Below are 17772 nucleotides of genomic sequence, written 5' to 3'. Positions count from 1 at the left end.
CCTCAGTTCCTCCTTCTTACTAGACCCTCGGACCCCTTTTATATCCGGAAGGTTGTTTGTGTCCTCCTTAGTGAATACCGAACCAAAGTACTTGTTCAATTGGTCTGCCATTTCTTTGTTCCCAGTTATGACTTCCCCTGATTCTGACTGCAGGGGACCTACGTTTGTCTTTACTAACCTTTTTCTCTTCACATATCTATAGATTCATAAAGCAAGCTAAATTTGACTTAAAAACCACACTCACTAAAAAGGTCAAGTAAATAAATGCCTGTTAGATAGGGGATCCTCTCCTCGCCAGAGGCGGAACTTCAGAGACCTTTGGCAATTTCAACACAAAGCCAGGTGCTGAATCAATCTCACTTAAACAATATGTGGCCCAACCCAATTATTCCTAATCATAAAAACATCCCTTTAAATATAATTGTGCAGCACATTTAAGAGGAAGTTTTTTAAGTACAGTTCTACTTCCTTAGGGAACTGTAGAAAATGCTTTATACGCCTGGCTTCATAAATAGAATTGTATGCAAACAGTTCTTTCACCCATTCAGATGATATTTAAGTATTCTGAGTTGTTGACTTCCAATCTGCATGATTCCAGAAAGAATATGATGGCATTTGCTTCCAAACAATCAGAAGTAAATAGAAAACAGGGTGGGATTTGTTCTTTCAGAAACAGGAAGGATGATAATCAAATCCTCCCTATATCTAGATAGAGCAATGTTTCTAAATGTCTACAGATTGGTATTGTGTGCCACAGAAATGATCTCCACACCTCTTAAGTGATCTGTTTGGTTTCTTTATAATTCCAAATTATTCCAAACCGTTAAAACCCCTGAGAAAGATGTCATCCTTGCCTGTCAGATTTATTGTTTCCTTCCTTATATTTTACCATCCAGTCAGACACTGCGATATCCCTGATGATATTGTAGGAGCCAGAGCTCCGGGAGACATCATCATCGGAGGACTCTTTCCAGTCCATGAAAAGGTGGAAAACTTGGCAAACCGGACTCAGCCGGGACCACTACACTGCTCGGGGTAAGTAAGTGTTTCTTCCAATGACACTGCTTACGGTGATTCGGATACACTGTTTTAAGACCAGAGGCTGTTATATCATATAACACACAATATGTTATTATATAACAACAATAACTTGCATTTAGATAACACCTTTAACGTAGTAAAATATCCCAAGTGGCTTCACAGGAGCAATTATCAGACAAAACTTGACACTAAGCCACATATTAGTACAGCTGAACAAAATCTTGCACAAAGAGTTAAATTTTAAAGAACAACGGAAAGGAGGTAAGAGAGTTAAAGAGGCAGAGCAGTTTGGGAAGGGAATTCCAGAGTTTAGTGCCTAGGCAGCTGAAGGAGGAGCGATAAAGCTGAAGGAGAAGCGCAAAAGGCCAGAATTGGAGCAGCACAGAGATTTTGGGGGGTTGTAGGGCTGGAGAAGATTACAGAGATAGCGGGGAGTGAGGCCATAGAGGGATTTGAAAACAAGGATAAGAATTTTAATATCAAGGGGCCCAAGTTTCCACATGATTTGCGCCTGATTTTTAGGAGCAACTGGTGGAGAACGGACTATCTTAGAAATCGCAATTCTCCACATTTTTTTTTCTGCAGTTCTAGTCAGGTAGAACAGTTCTACTTTGGAACAGAATTTTTTCTTCAAAAGGGGGCGTGTCCGGCCACTGACGCCTGATTTAAAAGTTTCCACAGTGAAAACGTACTCCAAACTAAAGTAGAATGGAGCAAGTGAAGATTTTTGTTCTACACATTAAAAAACCTGTTCTACACATTAAAAAGTCAGGTGCAGGTTACAAATTAGGCGTCCAGAACGAGGTGGGGGGGGAGGGGGGGAAGGGAACTCATTAAATTCTACAATAAATCCTTATTTATACTTCTACAAATAAATCCAACCTGAATAAACATTTATCAGCAAAGAAAAGATTAAATAAACCATCTTCCTACCTGTGTGAAAGTGCTTCAGCCAGGGAGAATTCTGCAGCCGTTCGTTGCCGCTGAGCGGGAGGGGCGGGGGAGGAGAAAGCCGTTTGTGCCGCTGAGCGGGAGGGGGGCGGGGGAGAGAGAAAGCCGTTCGTGCCGCTGAGCGGGTGGGGGGGGAGGAAAAAGCGGTTTGTTGTTGTGGAGGGGAGGGACGGGAAGGAGACAGCCGTTTGTTGCCGCGGAGGAGAGGGAGGGGAAGGAGACAGCGGGTTGTTGTTGTGGAGGGGAGGGAGGGGAAGGAGACAGCCGTTTGTTGCCGCGGAGGGGAGGGAGGGGAAGGAGACAGCCGTTTGTTGCCGCGGAGGGGAGGGAGGGGAAGGAGACAGCCGTTTGTTGCCGCGGAGGGGAGGGAGGGGAAGGAGACAGCGGGTTGTTGCCGCGGAGGGGAGGGAGGGGAAGGAGACAGCCGTTTGTTGCCACGGAGGGGAGGGAGGGGAAGGAGACAGTGAGAAGGGTAGCCTCAGTGCTGATGTGCTGATGGCAATGTGATTTTATTAAAAAATGTTCAAAAATTAAAGAACTACAAAAATGGCCGACTGCCAATGTTTTTTTTCACACTGAGCATGCGCGAACGCTCCAACGCGCACGCGCAGCGTTGCCGGCAGGAAAAAAACTAATTTAAATAGTACCCGCCCCCTCCCACTTACAAAATCGGCGCGAGTGTAGGCTCCGCCCCCCTGGGCGCCGCGCCAAACAGACAAGGAGCTGCAAAGCGCTCGAGAATAGCGCGTTTTTTTTCTAGTGCCGTTTTAGGAGCGAGAAACGGGCACCCAGCTCGGAGGGGCGCCCGTTTTTTATCCTGTGGAAACTTGGGCCCAAAGTGCTGCTAATGCAGGTCAGCGAGCACACGGCTGAATAGGACTTGGAGCAAGTTATGATGCAGGCAGCAGAGTTTCGGATCAGTTCAAGTTTACAGAGAGTGAAAGAAGACAGGCCAGCCAGGAGAACATTGGAATAAGTTAAGTTTAGAGCTAACAAAGGCATGGCTGAGGATTTCAGCAGCAGATGGGCTGAGGCAGGGGCAGAGGCAGGTGCTGTTATGGAGGTGGTAGTAGGTGTTCTTAATGATGGAGAAGATATGGGGTCGGAAGCTCATCTTAGGATCAAATAGGATGCCGAAGATTTTAAGTGGTTTGGTTGAGCCTCAGACAGTGGCCAGGGACAGTGAGCTGTCCACAGTGTGCAAGAACCTGCTGATGAAAAAGGCCTTGTAAAATTTTGCTCATAATCTATAAATTTAAATAAACTTAAAATAAAACTTACCTACTGGAAAATAATTGAAGTTTAATAGATCTGAAAGAAAAATTACCGAAGGCATTACCTAGACAAACTGAGTTGGTAGATCCAGGCAGGAGCAGCAATGCTACCTAGTGTTGGAAGACCAAAAGTACATAATGGTCACTATAGAAACCTTTACAAGCCTCACAGTATAAAAGCAATTCCCAGTGTTATGCCTGGTGAAACAAAATCATGTTAAGTGGAGATAAGTGTGACAACCAGGACATGCATGTGTCCAATTTTGGGCTCTGCACTTTAGGAAGTATGTGTAGGCCTTAGAGACGGCGCAGAAAAGATTTATGAGTGGTTCCAGGGATGGGGGATTTCAGTTACGTGGATAGACTGGAGAAGCTGGAGTTGTTCTCCTTAGAGCAGGGCAGATTGAGAAGAGATTTGGTAGAGGTGTTCAAAATCAAGAGACGTCTAGACAGGGTAATTGAGAAAAACATAAGAACATAAGAAATAGAAACAGGAATAGGCCATACGGCTCCGCGAGCCTGCTCCGCCATTCAATAAGATCATGGCTGATCTGATCATGGACTCAGGTCCACTTCCCCGTCCGCTCCACATAACCCCTTATCATTTAAGAAACTGTCTATTTCTGTTTTAAATTTATCCAATGTCCCAGCTTCCACAGCTCTCCCACTGTTCCCACTGGCGGAAGGGTCGAGAACCAGAAAACACAGATTTAAGGTGATTGGCAAAAAGAATCAAAGGCAACATGAGGGAAAACATTTTTACGCAGCGAGTGGTTAGGATCTGGAATGCATTGCCTGAAAGGGTGGTGGAGGCAGATTCAATCATGGCTTTCAAAAGGAAATTGGATAAGTACCTGATGGAGAAAATATTGCAGGGCACCAGGGAAAGGGCGGGGGAGTGGGACTAGCTGAAGTGCCCTTGCAGAGAGCCAGCACGGACTTGACGGGCCGAGTGGCCTCCTTCTGTGCTGTAACCATTTGATGATTCTATGATTCTAGAAGCAAAACCTTTCGGGGTAGAATTTCTGCAGTGTTTCACCAATCATTTGCTGCAACATCAGTGGAAGTTATGGCAAACAACTACAGCAACTTGTATTTATATAGTGCCTTTAACATAGTATAACATCCCAAGGTGTTTCACAGGAGCATTATCAAAAGAAAATTGACACCGAACCATATAAGGAGATATTAGGGCAGATAACCAAAAGCTTGGTCAAAGTGGTAAGTTTTAAGGAGCGTCTTAAAGGAGGAGAGAGAGGTAGAGAGTCGGAGAGGGATGAGTCCGTGAAGAGATTTGAAACAAGGCTGAGAATTTTAAAATCAACGCATTGCTAGACCGGGAGCCAATGTAGGTCAATGAGTACAAGGATGATGGGTGAATGGGACTTGGTGCGAGTTAGAATATGGGCAGCAGAGTTTTGGATGAGTTTAAGTTTATGGAGGGTGGAAGATGGGAGGCCGGCCAGGAGAGCATTGTAATAGCCAGGTCTAGAGGTAACAAAGGCATGGATAAGGGTTTCAGCAGTAGAAGAGCGAAGGCTGTGGCGGAGTCGGGTGATGTTACAGAAGGGGAAGTAGGTGGTCTTGTTGATGGAGCAGATTTGTGGTCGGAAGATTATCTTGGGGTCAAGTGTAACACTAAGGTTGTGAACAGTCTGGTTCAGCCTCAGGCTGTTGTGGCTATGCAACAGAGTTTGTGGTGGGGACCAAAGACAATGGTTTCAGTCTTCCCAAGATTTAAATGGAGGAAATTTCTGCTCATCCAGTACTGGATGTCAGACAAGCAGTCTGACAATTTGGAGATAGTAGAGCGTTCAAGAGCAGTGGCGATGAGGTAGAGTTGGGTGTCTTCAGAGTGCATGTGGAACTTGACAGTCAGGAGAATTCCTTATTTTATTATTGATATATAGGCAGGACTGTTATGATCAGCAATAGATAGTGTATTATTATATAAGTTGATCATTTGTGGTGTTGCTCAGGGACGAAGATAAATGGTCTCTTTTGCAGTAACATTTTCTCTGCTTCTTTCCTGCTGACTAATTCTTGCAGTCGCTCTCTCTCTGTTATTTTGTTTGTGTTCCATTTTTTTCTCTCTACATTTGTTTTCCACACACTTCTATCAATGTGGTATCTGAGGGCCCAAGTTTCTTGGCTTCCTTCAGTGTGACACTGATCAGGAGCTGTGTACCTGAAGTGTGCTGTGCCTGTCCAAGTCAAGCTGCAGCCGGTTTTGGTTTCACGAGTTAGTAACTTGGCTGGAAAGTATGTCAGCCACTGGCCTTCGTGCTGCTGTTGAAAGCCCCAAGGCTCAACAAGAATTCTAAAAACTCTTCTATTTATTGTTTACTCTTTGGTTACTCAGTCTGGGGAGGTCCTGGCACAAGCCTTCCACCATCTTCTTTGGGCACCACTGTATCTGGATGCCTCATAGCCACAGCAAGAAATAGAGCTGGGAAACTGTAGGAGTTTCCTAGTACATATTGCTGGTGAAGGCTCAGCTCCAGCATTCGGTGAAGCCCCAGAAATGCATATGCACCTTAATAAAGGGCATTTCCCAGAGGTAAAGGTCAGGAAAATTGGCGCCTACTCAGTGCTGTCTCATCCTGCATCGCTCTATCCATGGGGAATGAGATGTCAGTGTTCCTTCTGGCATAGAAAGCCTCAGAGACTTACAGTGGGAGATGTCGCTGATGTCACCTGCTTCAGCCTGGAAAGAGCCTGTGCTATTAAACCTAAGGGGCACGGTGACCTTGATGGCCACAGGCAGTGCTGACCATGCCCTACTTTGAGGCTCAAGTTGTGGCTGCAGCAGGTGACCTAGCTTGGTGCAGCCTCCTTGGTGAAGTGAAGGCACCTGACACATTGCTTCTCAGTGATGTTAAGGTAGGAGAAGCTCTCCCTGAAGACCCACTGTGGGAATGGTCTCCTGTGCAATGCCCTTCTCCACCCTCTTCTCCCAGCTGTTTGATCTCTTTCCTGTCTTCACTGCTCCCCCTCCTCCACCAGCCTCAAAGGAAGATCTACCAGACCACCCATGACAGCAGTGAAACTGGTTTGAAGGCAGACTGAAGCAGTCCAACAGCAGCAAAAAGTTGTAAGCAGAAGTCACAATTCAGTTGTAGAAGGCAGGAAAAAGACCAAGAAAGGCCCAAAACTGGCAGCATAAAAGGACAGACCAACCTGTATGGAGTGGATGAGCCCTTTTAATTGCACTGCTGCAGGGTTCTTGCTGTCTGTCAGCACCATGATTTGCTGAGCGAGTTTATCACGCAGTGAATCAGGCGCCGGGCAGCCCAATTTCACAAAAAGGTCCTCCAACAAGTGTAGAACCCTTATTCAAATATTATAATGAGGTTCTTTAATACTTCCAGCATGTGCCCTGGATGCCTATGGAGGATCCCGATCCAATATGGCAGCTGGCGCACTTCCAACAAGGAATGAGTGTGCACACGCCGCACACCATATTGGATCATACGCCAGTAAAACTGCTGCAGAGCAATTTAATTTTTAATTATATAGTTTGTTGTTGTTTGCTTAATCACATGGGACTGTAGGATTTGGCCGGTGCCAACATCAGTGTGTGTATGGGCCAGAAGGATTTTTGGACTTTTAAAATGGATCTGTACCCTTTTAAAATGGAGATGCACATGGGCTGCATTTCAAAATGGAATTTGTACTTTTGTACTTTAAAAGGACCGATTTTTGTTTTCTGTGAAGTATAGCAGGAGCTGTCTGTCTTTTAGGCAGGGGCCTTTTCATTTCGAACTTTGTGTGATCTGTGGAAAACACCTTTTTTCTATGGGGCCGGCATGTCTGGATGGACAATGAGGTTTGCAGGCCAAATGTAACACCCCTGGACTCTTTCAATGAAGGAGCAGTCAAGAACTCAACAAACAGTTAGCACTTCGAGAACTGCTCATTTACAGACATGACCTACCATTGTTTTCATCAAGATGACCAATCCAGGACAGATACGTCTCCAGGAAGACCAACTAACATCTCTGTGACCATGGAAACCAGGAATTGCCCAGCCAGTTTTGTGTATTGTACGGAGTATAAAGGTGCTGAACTTTGGGGGATTCAGTGCTTAATTTTCTCTACCATCTGGAACGGGGTTCCCCACGTGGCTACGCATCCGTCAACTCTCCAGGAACACCCAAAGTGAGTGCCTCGCCGTACCACCTGAACTTAATTCTCTAGGCCTCATCGCATGCCTCTGTTAGGTATGGTTTTGTCTTTAGAGTTGAACGAACCCGGGACCGTGTGAATCAACAACAAGGGCTGGTAATTATATCCAGCATACACCTCTGGAAATCTCCAAGACCGCAAGCATGTTTAGCTGCTGAGGAACTGCAGGTGTCCAAGACGCAGACTAACACGTGTGTTAGTGAGGAGGCGTCCAAGTGTGGGTTCTGACCAAACCAGGAGAGGCATTTAGTTACACGGGTTTCCATTATCTAGGCTTAGAGTCTGGGAAGGGGGTTGGTTTGGCGTAACCGACAGGGTGGGTATTTAGTCTAAGGTTTTTAAGCTAGTGTCCGCAGTCACCTACTCTTTAAGCCGTAAGCAAGAGGAGTAAAGGTTGTCATTTTGTGAATGTAATAAAACGAATTGATCTTTGACCAACCTGAATCATTTCATTTTGTCTGAGTCAATTATAATCTATCCATAGTAACTCCTTGGGTCCGAACTTGGGGGTTGTGGGGCTTGTGGTTCACAGCATAAGTCGGAAGACCAACCGGGTGGCATCTGCTCATGGCTGGGTTACACTGTAATCCCGCTGGGGGCGCTACGCATTGAGCATAGGAAAAAGCCTATCTGACCTTGGTCTAACTCTCTCTGTGTGGGATTAGCTGCTAATCGATGAGCTAGGCAGGAACTATTGGCAAAAGCTCCTGCTGTCCAAAGGGAAACAACCCAAACCGAGGAGTTTTAAAGCACGGGTCGACTCAAGGGAGAGTCACAGAGACACGGGGCAAGCAAAACACCCTACAGGACCACATCGAGGAATGGAGGAGGGAGAAAAGAACGTATTTCTGAAAGGATTAACATTGGGCAGTATTTTTTCTGACATATTACACAAATGGAATTAATGCTGATGCATCAGATGAAAGTCCCAGTGATCTCTCATAAAAAGTACTCTTTACATGATTATTTTGAAAACTATGGTTACATCAAAATGAATACATTTTTCATGAAAATTGACACAGTAAGTGCAATGAGTTAATGACAACTTACGCTAACCATTGAAAAGTATTTTATTCCCAATGATAAACTTGACTAAATCAGGAGTTTCATTTCAAGGAGACCTTTTTGAACATTAAATCCAGCTACACAATGAGACAAATGGTTTAGAGCTAGGTTCACCTAGCTATAAATTGTGCCCAGGTTATCATGTTACAAGGTAACACAGGGGTAAAGCCATGCCTCTACTTCACCTGTACCTGTACATTGGGGAAATAATGACAATGAGGTAGTCTTTGAGTAAGATGTGTTGTGCACATTCCCATACAGGATGTGAAACAAGAAACATTTTTAAAATAGCCAAGATATATAAGAGCATTTGTTCTTTTCTTTTTTAGGTTTAATATACGAGGATTTGTACAAGCAAGTGCAATGATATATACGATTGACATTATAAATAACTCTTCTCTGTTGCCTGGGGTAAGATTGGGTTATGAAATATATGACTCCTGTGCAGATTCCACGAAAGCCATAAAAGCAACGATGAGATTTCTGTCTGCATCTATCTCTGCTGACAGCCATTTGGACGTGCGCTGCAACTACTCTGATTACATCCCAGTTGTAAAAGCTGTTGTAGGAGATGCTTATTCTGAAGTTACCATTCCAGTTGCCAGGATAATGAACCGTTACCTCATGCCACAGGTAAGATCATGAAACAGAAAGCCGCTCATTTAAAATAGAAAAGTGTGACTAAAGTCAAAAGCATTTTACAGGTGCAACGTCTCAAATCCACCAACCTCAGGACCGAGATCGGCCAATTTTTGGATTTTTCCAGATGTCGCACCTCACTGTTGGCGCTCCTCGCCGCCCGCCGATCCTCTGCTCCTCGCCACCCTCCAATTCCCACCACTCCTCCCCACCCACCAATTCCTGCCAATTCTTGCTGCCCACGGGCCCCCCAGCACTGCATTTTTATTGGTTTTTACCGGTTTCCTCGTCCCTTGCCACCCGATGTCGACAGATTGGAGATGCCCGGTGGTTGGGCAGCCACCATCTTGGCTGCCTCCCCCACTACAGGGACATGACCTCATCTCTCTCATCTGGAGGGAAGAGTGCATGCCAGGTGATCTCAGGGATGCAGTGATCGTGACCATCTTTATAAAAGGGGACAAGTCCGACTGCGGCAACTACAGAGGAATCTCTCTGTTATCAGCCACTGGGAAAGTCGTCGCTAGAGACTTCCTCAACCGTCTTCTCCCTGTGGCTGAGGAGCTCCTCTCGGAGTCACAGTGCGGATTTCATCCCCTGGTGGGCACAACAGACATGAATTTTACAGTGCGACAGCTACAGGAAAATGCAGGGAGCAGCACCAGTCCTTATTCATGACCTTCTTCGACCTTACAAAGGCCTTTGACAGTGTCAACCTTAAGGATCTATGGAGCGTCCTCCTCCATTTTGGATGCCCCCAAAAGTTCGTCACCGTCCTCCGCCTGCTCCACAACGACATGCAGGCGGTGATCCTTACCAATGGATCCATTACAGACCCAATACATTTCCGGATCGGGGTCACACAGGGCTGCGTCATTGCCCCAATCCTCTTCTCAATCTTCCTCGCTGCCATGCTCCACCTCACATAGAACAAGCTCCCCGCTGGAGTGGAACTAAACTACAGAACCAGTGGGAACCTGTTCAACCTTCGTCGTCTCCAGGCCAGACACAAGACCACTCCAACCTCTGTGGACTGCTAGAGTACGCGGACGATGCCTGCATCTGCGCACATACAGAGGCTGAACTCCAAGTCATAGTCAATGTATTTACTGAGGCGTAGAAAGTATGGGTCTTACGCTAAACATCCGTCAGACAAAGGTCCTCCACCAGCCTGTCATCGCCGCTCAGCACTGCCCCCGAGACACCAAGATCCACGGCGCGGCCCTGGACAACGTGGACCATTTCCCATACCTCGGGAGCCTCTTATCAACAAGAGCAGACATTGACAACGAGATTCAACACTGCCTCAAGTGCGCCAGTGCAGCCTTCGGCCGCCTGAGGAAAAGAGTGTTTGAAGACCAGGCCCTCAAATCTGACACCAAGCTCATGGTCTACAAGGCTGTAGTAATACCCACCCTCCTGCATGGCTCAGATACATGGACCATGTACAATAGACACCTCAAGTCGCTGGAGAAATACCACCAACAATGTCTCTGCAAGATCCTACAAATCCCCTGGGAGGACAGCCGCACCAACATTAGCGTCCTTGACCAGGCCAACATCCCCAGCATTGAAGCACTGACCACACTTAATCAGCTCCGCTGGGCAGGCCACATTGTCCGCATGCCAGACATGAGACTCCCAAAGCAAGTGCTATACTCGGAACTCCTTCACGGCAAACGAGCCAAAGGTGGGTAGAGGAAACGTTACAAGGACACCCTCAAAGCCTCCCCGATAAAGTGCAAACACTGACACTTGGGAGTCCCTAGCCAAAGATCACCCTAAGTGGAGAAAGTGCATCCAGGAGGGCGCTGAGCACCTCGAGGCTCATCGCCGAGAGCATGCAGAAAACAAGCGCAGGCAGCGGAAAGAGCATGCGGCAAACCAGTCCCACCCATCCTTTCTCTCAATGACTATCTGTCCCACCTGTACAGGGACTGTGGTTCTCATATTGGACTGTTGAGCCACCTTACGACTCATTTTTAGAGTGGAAGCAAGTCTTCCTCGATTCCAAGGGACTGCCTATGATGATGATGATGACAATGTCTCAAATCTGAAAACATAGCGGCAAAGCAGATAACTAGTCTGGCCCACCGGTTTTGGGACAATAATTCCGGATTTTATTTTACTGATTATCAAATGGGATTTTCTCAAAAATGTTATTTTTTTGGACAATTCCAATTTTCGGACAGCTGGGTTTGAGATATCATTTTGTTTAACTGCTGCTTCAATTTAGGAGCTTCACAAATGAGCAGCAGCGACGATAACAATTGAGTATTTTTGACTATAATGTATGTTTATTTTTGTACTGCATTCTTAGAGCTTAAAATAGATTATTTTGAGAAAGACATCGTCCTCAAGATGACCTGTAACTGTATGATAGGTGAACAATGCTGTTAGCTCTGTATAAATTATATAAAACACAGTTAATTTTCTAACAGAAACAGGCATCTGGGAAAAGTTAATTACCAAACATACCCAAGTGCTGGACAATGACCGTATATCACTGGCCTATTGATCCATGTTATAATCGAAATAAGATAGCTCTAGTATTAGCTGTTTTGAATGAGACTGAATTAAGTGATAATAATCATGTTTTGAAGTGGTGTGAAATTCAGTTATGGTGTTTGTTGTCGACTGTCTCATAGACTAGCATGAATTGGCTAGAATAGACTGGCAAAGGATAGTTAAAGGGTTGACGGTGGATAAACAATGGCAAACATTTAAAGATCACATGGATGAACTTCAGCAATTGTACAACCCTGTCTGCAGTAAAAATAAAACGGGGAAGGTGGCTCAACCGTGGCTAACAAGGGAAATTAAGGATAATGTTAAAACCAAGGAAGAGGTATATAAATTGGCTGGAAAAAGCAACAAACCTGAGGACTGGGAGAAATTTAGAATTCAACAGAGGAGGACTAAAGGTTTAATTAAGAGGGTGAAAATAGAGTACAAGAGGAAGCTTGCCGGGAACATAAAAACTGACAGCAAAAGCTTCTATAAATATGTGAAGAGAAAAAGATTAGTGAAGACAAACGTAAGTCCCTTGCAGTCGGATTCAGGTGAATTTATAATGGGGAACAAAGAAATGGCAGACTAATTGAACAAATACTTCGGTTCTGTCTTCATGAGGGAAGATACAAATAACCTTCCGAATGTACTAGAGGACAGTGGGTCTAGTGACAAGGAGGAACTGAAGGATATCCTTATTAGGCAGGAAATTGTGTTAGGGCAATTGGTGGGATTGAAGGCCGACAAATCCCCGGGGCCTGATAGTCTGCATCCCAGAGTACTTAAGCAAGTGGCCCTAGAAATAGTGGATGCATTGGTGATCATTTTCCAACAGTCTATCGACTCTGGATCAGTGCCTATGGACTGGAGGGTAGCTAATGTAACACCACTTTTTAAAAGATAAGGGAGAGAGAAAACGGGTAATTATAGACCGGTTAGCCTGACATCAGTAGTGGGGAAAATGTTGGAATCAATCATTAAGGATGAAATAGTAGCGCATTTGGAAAGCAGTGACAGGATCGGCCCAAGTCAGCATGGATTTATGAAAGGTAAATCATGCTTGACAAATCTTCTGGAACTATTTGAGGATGTAACTAGCAGAGTGGACAAGGGAGAACTAGTGGATGTGGTGTATTTGGACTTTCAAAAGGCTTTTGACAAGGTCCCACAAAAGAGATTGGTGTACAAAATCAAAGCACATGGCATTGGTGGCAATGTACTGACGTGGATAAAGAACTGGTTGTCAGACAGGAAGCAGAGAATCAGGATAAACGGGTCCTTTACAGAATGGCAGGCAGTGACTAGTGGAGTACCGCAGGGCTCAGTGCTGGGACCCCAGCTCTTTACAATATACATTAACGATTTAGATGAAGGAATTGAGTGTAACATCTCCAAGTTTGCAGATGACACTAAATTGGGTGGCAGTGTGAAACATAGAAACATAGAAACATAGAAAATAGGTGCAGGAGTAGGCCATTCGGCCCTTCTAGCCTGCACCACCATTCAATGAGTTCATGGCTGAACATGCAAATTCAGTACCCCCTTCCTGCTTTCTCGCCATACCCCTTGATCCCCCTAGTAGTAAGGACTTCATCTAACTCCCTTTTGAATATATTTAGTGAATTGGCCTCAACTACTTTCTGTGGTAGAGAATTCCACAGGTTCATCACTCTCTGGGTGAAGAAGTTTCTCCTTATCTCGGTCCTAAATGGCTTACCCCTTATCCTTAGACTGTGACCCCTGGTTCTGGTCTTCCCCAACATTGGGAACATTCTTCCTGCATCCAACCTGTCTAAACCCGTCAGAATTTTAAACGTTTCTATGAGATCCCCTCTCATTCTTCTGAACTCCAGTGAATACAAGCCCAGCTGATCCAGTCTTTCTTGATAGGTCAGTCCCACCATCCCGGGAATCAGTCTGGTGAATCTTCGCTGCACTCCCTCAATAGCAACAATGTCCTTCTTCAAGTTAGGAGACCAAAACTGTACACAATACTCCAGGTGTGGCCTCACCAAGGCCCTGTACAACTGTAGCAACACCTCCCTGCCCCTGTACTCAAATCCCCTCGCTATGAAGGCCAACATGCCATTTGCTTTCTTAACCGCCTGCTGTACCTGCATGCCAACCTTCAATGACTGATGTACCATGACACCCAGGTCTCGTTGCACCTCCCCTTTTCCTAATCTGTCACCATTCAGATAATAGTCTGTCTCTCTGTTTTTACCACCAAAGTGGATAACCTCACATTTATCCACATTATACTTCATCTGCCATGCATTTTCCCACTCACCTAACCTATCCAAGTCACTCTGCAGCCTCATAGCATCCTCCTCGCAGCTCACACTGCCATCCAACTTAGTGTCATCCACAAATTTGGAGTTACTACATTTAATCCCCTCATCTAAATCATTAATGCACAGTGTAAACAGCTGAGGCCCCAGCACAGAACCTTGCGGTACCCCACTAGTCACTGCCTGCCATTCTGTAAAGTACCCATTTACTCCTACTTTTTGCTTCCTGTCTGACAACTAGTTCTCAATCCATGTCAGCACACTACCCCCAATCCCATGTGCTTTAACTTTGCACATTAATCTCTTGTGTGGGACCTTGTCGAAGGCCTTCTGAAAGTCCAAATATACCACATCAACTGGTTCTCCCTTGTCCACTCTACTGGAAACATCCTCAAAAAATTCCAGAAGATTTGTCAAGCATGATTTCCCTTTCGCAAATCCATGCTGACTTGGACCTAACATGTCACCTCTTTCCAAATGCGCTGCTATGACATCCTTAATAATTGATTCCATCATTTTACCCACTACTGAGGTCAGGCTGACCGGTCTATAATTCCCTGTTTTCTCTCTCCCTCCTTTTTTAAAAAGTGGGGTTACATTGGCTACCCTCCACTCGATAGGAACTGATCCAGAGTCAATGGAATGTTGGAAAATGACTGTCAATGCATCTGCTATTTCCAAGTCCATCTCCTTAAGTACTCTGGGATGCAGTCCATCAAGCCCTGGGGATTTATCGGCCTTCAATCCCATCAATTTCCCCAACACAGTTTCCCGACTAATAAGGATTTCCCTCAGTTCCTCCTCCTTACTAGACCCTCTGACCCCTTTTATATCCGGAAGGTTGTTAGTGTCCTCCTTAGTGAATACCGAACTAAAGTACTTGTTCAATTGGTCTGCCATTTCTTTGTTCCCAGTTATGACTTTCCCTGATTCTGACTGCAGGGGAACTACGTTTGTCTTTACTAACCTTTTTCTCTTTACATATCTATAGAAACTTTTGCAATCCGTCTTAATGTTCCCTGCAAGCTTCTTCTCGTACTCCATTTTCCCTGCCCTAATCAAACCCTTTGTCCTCCTCTGCTGAGTTCTAAATTTCTCCCAGTCCCCGGGCTCGCTGCTATTTCTGGCCAATTTGTATGCCACTTCCTTGGCTTTAATACTATCCCTGATTTCCCTTGATAGCCACGGTTGAGCCACCTTCCCTTTTTTATTTTTACACCAGACAAGAATGTACAATTGTTGTAGTTCATCCATGCGGTCTCTAAATGTCTGCCATTGCCCATCCACAGTCAACCCCTTAAGTATCATTCGCCAATCTATCCGAGCCAATTCACGCCTCATACCTTCAAAGTTACCCTTCTTTAAGTTCTGGACCATGGTCTCTGAATTAACTGTTTCATTCTCCATCCTAATGCAGAATTCCACCATATTATGGTCACTCTCCCCCAAGGGGCCTCGCACAATGAGATTGCTAATTAATCCTCTCTCATTACACAACACCCAGTCTAAGATGGCCTCCCCCCTAGTTGGTTCCTCGACATATTGGTCTAGAAAACCATCCCTTATGCACTCCAGGAAATCCTCCTCTACCGCATTGCTTCCAGTTTGGCTAGCCCAATCTATGTGCATATTAAAGTCACCCATTATAACTGCTGCACCTTTATTGCATGCACCCCTAATTTCCTGTTTGATGCCCTCCCCAACATCACTACTACTATTTGGAGGTCTGTACAAACTCCAACTAACGTTTTTTACCCTTTGGTGTTCTGCAGCTCTACCCATATAGATTCCACATCATCCAAGCTAATGTCCTTCCTAACTATTGCATTAATCTCCTCTTTAACCAGCAATGCTACCCTACCTCCTTTTCCTTTTATTCTATCCTTCCTAAATGTTGAATACCCCTGGATGTTGAGTTCCCAGCCCTGACCATCCTGGAGCCACGTCTCTGTAATCCCAATCACATCATATTTGCTAACATCTATTTGCACAGTTAATTCATCCACCTGTGAGCTGTGAGGAGGACGCTAAGAGACTGCAGGGTGACTTGGACAGGTTAGGTGAGTGGGCAAATGCATGGCAGATGCAGTATAATGTGGATAAATGTGAGGTTAACCATTTTGGGGGCAAAAAAATAAAGGCAGATTATTATCTGAATGGCGGTAGATTAGGAAAAGGGGAGGTGCAACGAGACCTGGAGGTCATGGTTCATCAGTCATTGAAAGTTGGCATGCAGGTACAGCAGGCGGTGAGGAAGGCAAATGGTATGTTGGCCTTCATAGCTAGGGGATTTGAGTATAGGAGCAGGAAGGTCTTACTGCAGTTGTACAGGGCCTTGGTGAGGCCTCACCTGGAATATTGTGTTCAGTTTAGGTCTCCTAATCTGAGGAAGGACGTTCTTGCTATTGAGGGAGTGCAGCAAAGGTTCACCAGACTGATTCCAGGGATGGCTGGACTGTCATATGAGGAGAGACTGGATCAACTGGGCCTTTATACACTGGATTTTCGAAGGATGAGAAGGGTTCTCAGAGAAACGTACAAGATTCTGACAGGACTGGACAGGTTAGATGCGGGAAGAATGTTCCCGATGTTGGGGAAGTCCAGAACCAGGGGACACAATCTTAGGATAAGGGGTAGGCCATTTAGGACTGAGATGAGGAGAAACTTCTTCACTCAGAGAGTTGTTAACCTGTGGAATTTCCTGCCACAGAGAGTTGTTGATGCCAGTTCATTGGATATATTCAAGAGGGAGTTAGATATGGCCCTTACGGCTAAGGGAATCAAGGGGTATGGAGAGAAAGCAGGAAAGGGGTACTGACGGAATGATCAGCCATGGTCTTATTGAATGGCGGTGCAGGCTTGAAGGGCCGAATGGCCTACCTCTGCACCTATTTTCTATGTTTCTGAAGCAAGACTCTTTCAACTAGCTTTATAGGTGTAAGAATCAGTCACTTTGGATGAACCAAGTGCTTAACAGTTTTAGGAGTACTAGCAGAGGACATGGAACTATCTGCAGAAAAGGAATTGGTTCTGAAAAGAATTAACAGAACTGAAGGTGAATATGTCACCAACAACATACATCCTAAGCTGCTGAAAGAGCTGTTTGAGGAGGCTCTTCAAATTGAGCTTGTTTTTTAGGCATACAGGTACTAGTAGGCACATCTTAAAAGCTTTTACATGTTAAAAAATATTTAATTTACTAAGAAACTGAGTAGTATGCACCAATGAAGCTAATAAATGGTTCACTATAGTTTTTTTAAGTTATTTTCAGTGATTTAAAATCAGGTTGCACACAGGTGGTGAACTAGGCATTTATTAAAAATACTTATTTTTTTTGTGATAAATCAATTTTCAGCTGTATTATTAAAACTGCAATAGGTTACCACTCTTAAATACATCAAGGAATATTTTTTAATGCAAAGCCAAAAAAGAGCAATTACATTACATTCTGCTAACCGATTGCGCTGGTTCATTGAAGATTTTACATTTGTGATTATGCAAATGAGTTTGGGTGGAAATATGAACTATAACTTCACTTTGGAGAAACAGCGCAATTACAACTGCAATTTGCTGCCAGTTTCCCAATTGTGACCCAAAGCGGAAACTCTACCCCGCTGTTTAGTTTAGCTAATTTAAATACCTGCCTGCTTATTGCTTATTTCTGCAAATGAATCTGTCTATCTGTCACATGCCCAGACCTGTGTCAGCAGATCACATAGAAAAACTTGAAACAACATGAACTATGTTGTCACATGGAATAACTTTAAATTACAGAAACAATTAGACTGCCACATGGAGTAACAACGTACTGG

General features: G+C 44.8%; 1 protein-coding gene across 1 annotated transcript in view; it reads left to right on the top strand.

The window, feature by feature from the left end:
• The first annotated feature begins 841 nt into the window (after window positions 1-841).
• LOC139266625 (G-protein coupled receptor family C group 6 member A-like) overlaps window positions 842-17772 on the top strand; it is an 83799-nt gene continuing 66868 nt past the window's right edge. The window contains exons 1-2 of the mRNA XM_070884216.1: window positions 842-1035; window positions 8849-9152. Coding sequence (XP_070740317.1) covers window positions 842-1035; window positions 8849-9152 — 498 coding nt within the window. The remainder of the gene's footprint in view (window positions 1036-8848; window positions 9153-17772) is intronic.

Source organism: Pristiophorus japonicus, chromosome 7, assembly GCF_044704955.1.
Source record: "Pristiophorus japonicus isolate sPriJap1 chromosome 7, sPriJap1.hap1, whole genome shotgun sequence".
NCBI classification, from domain to species: domain Eukaryota; kingdom Metazoa; phylum Chordata; class Chondrichthyes; family Pristiophoridae; genus Pristiophorus; species Pristiophorus japonicus.
Note: the sequence above shows the minus strand (reverse complement) of the source record. Positions and strands in the feature narration are given on the sequence as shown.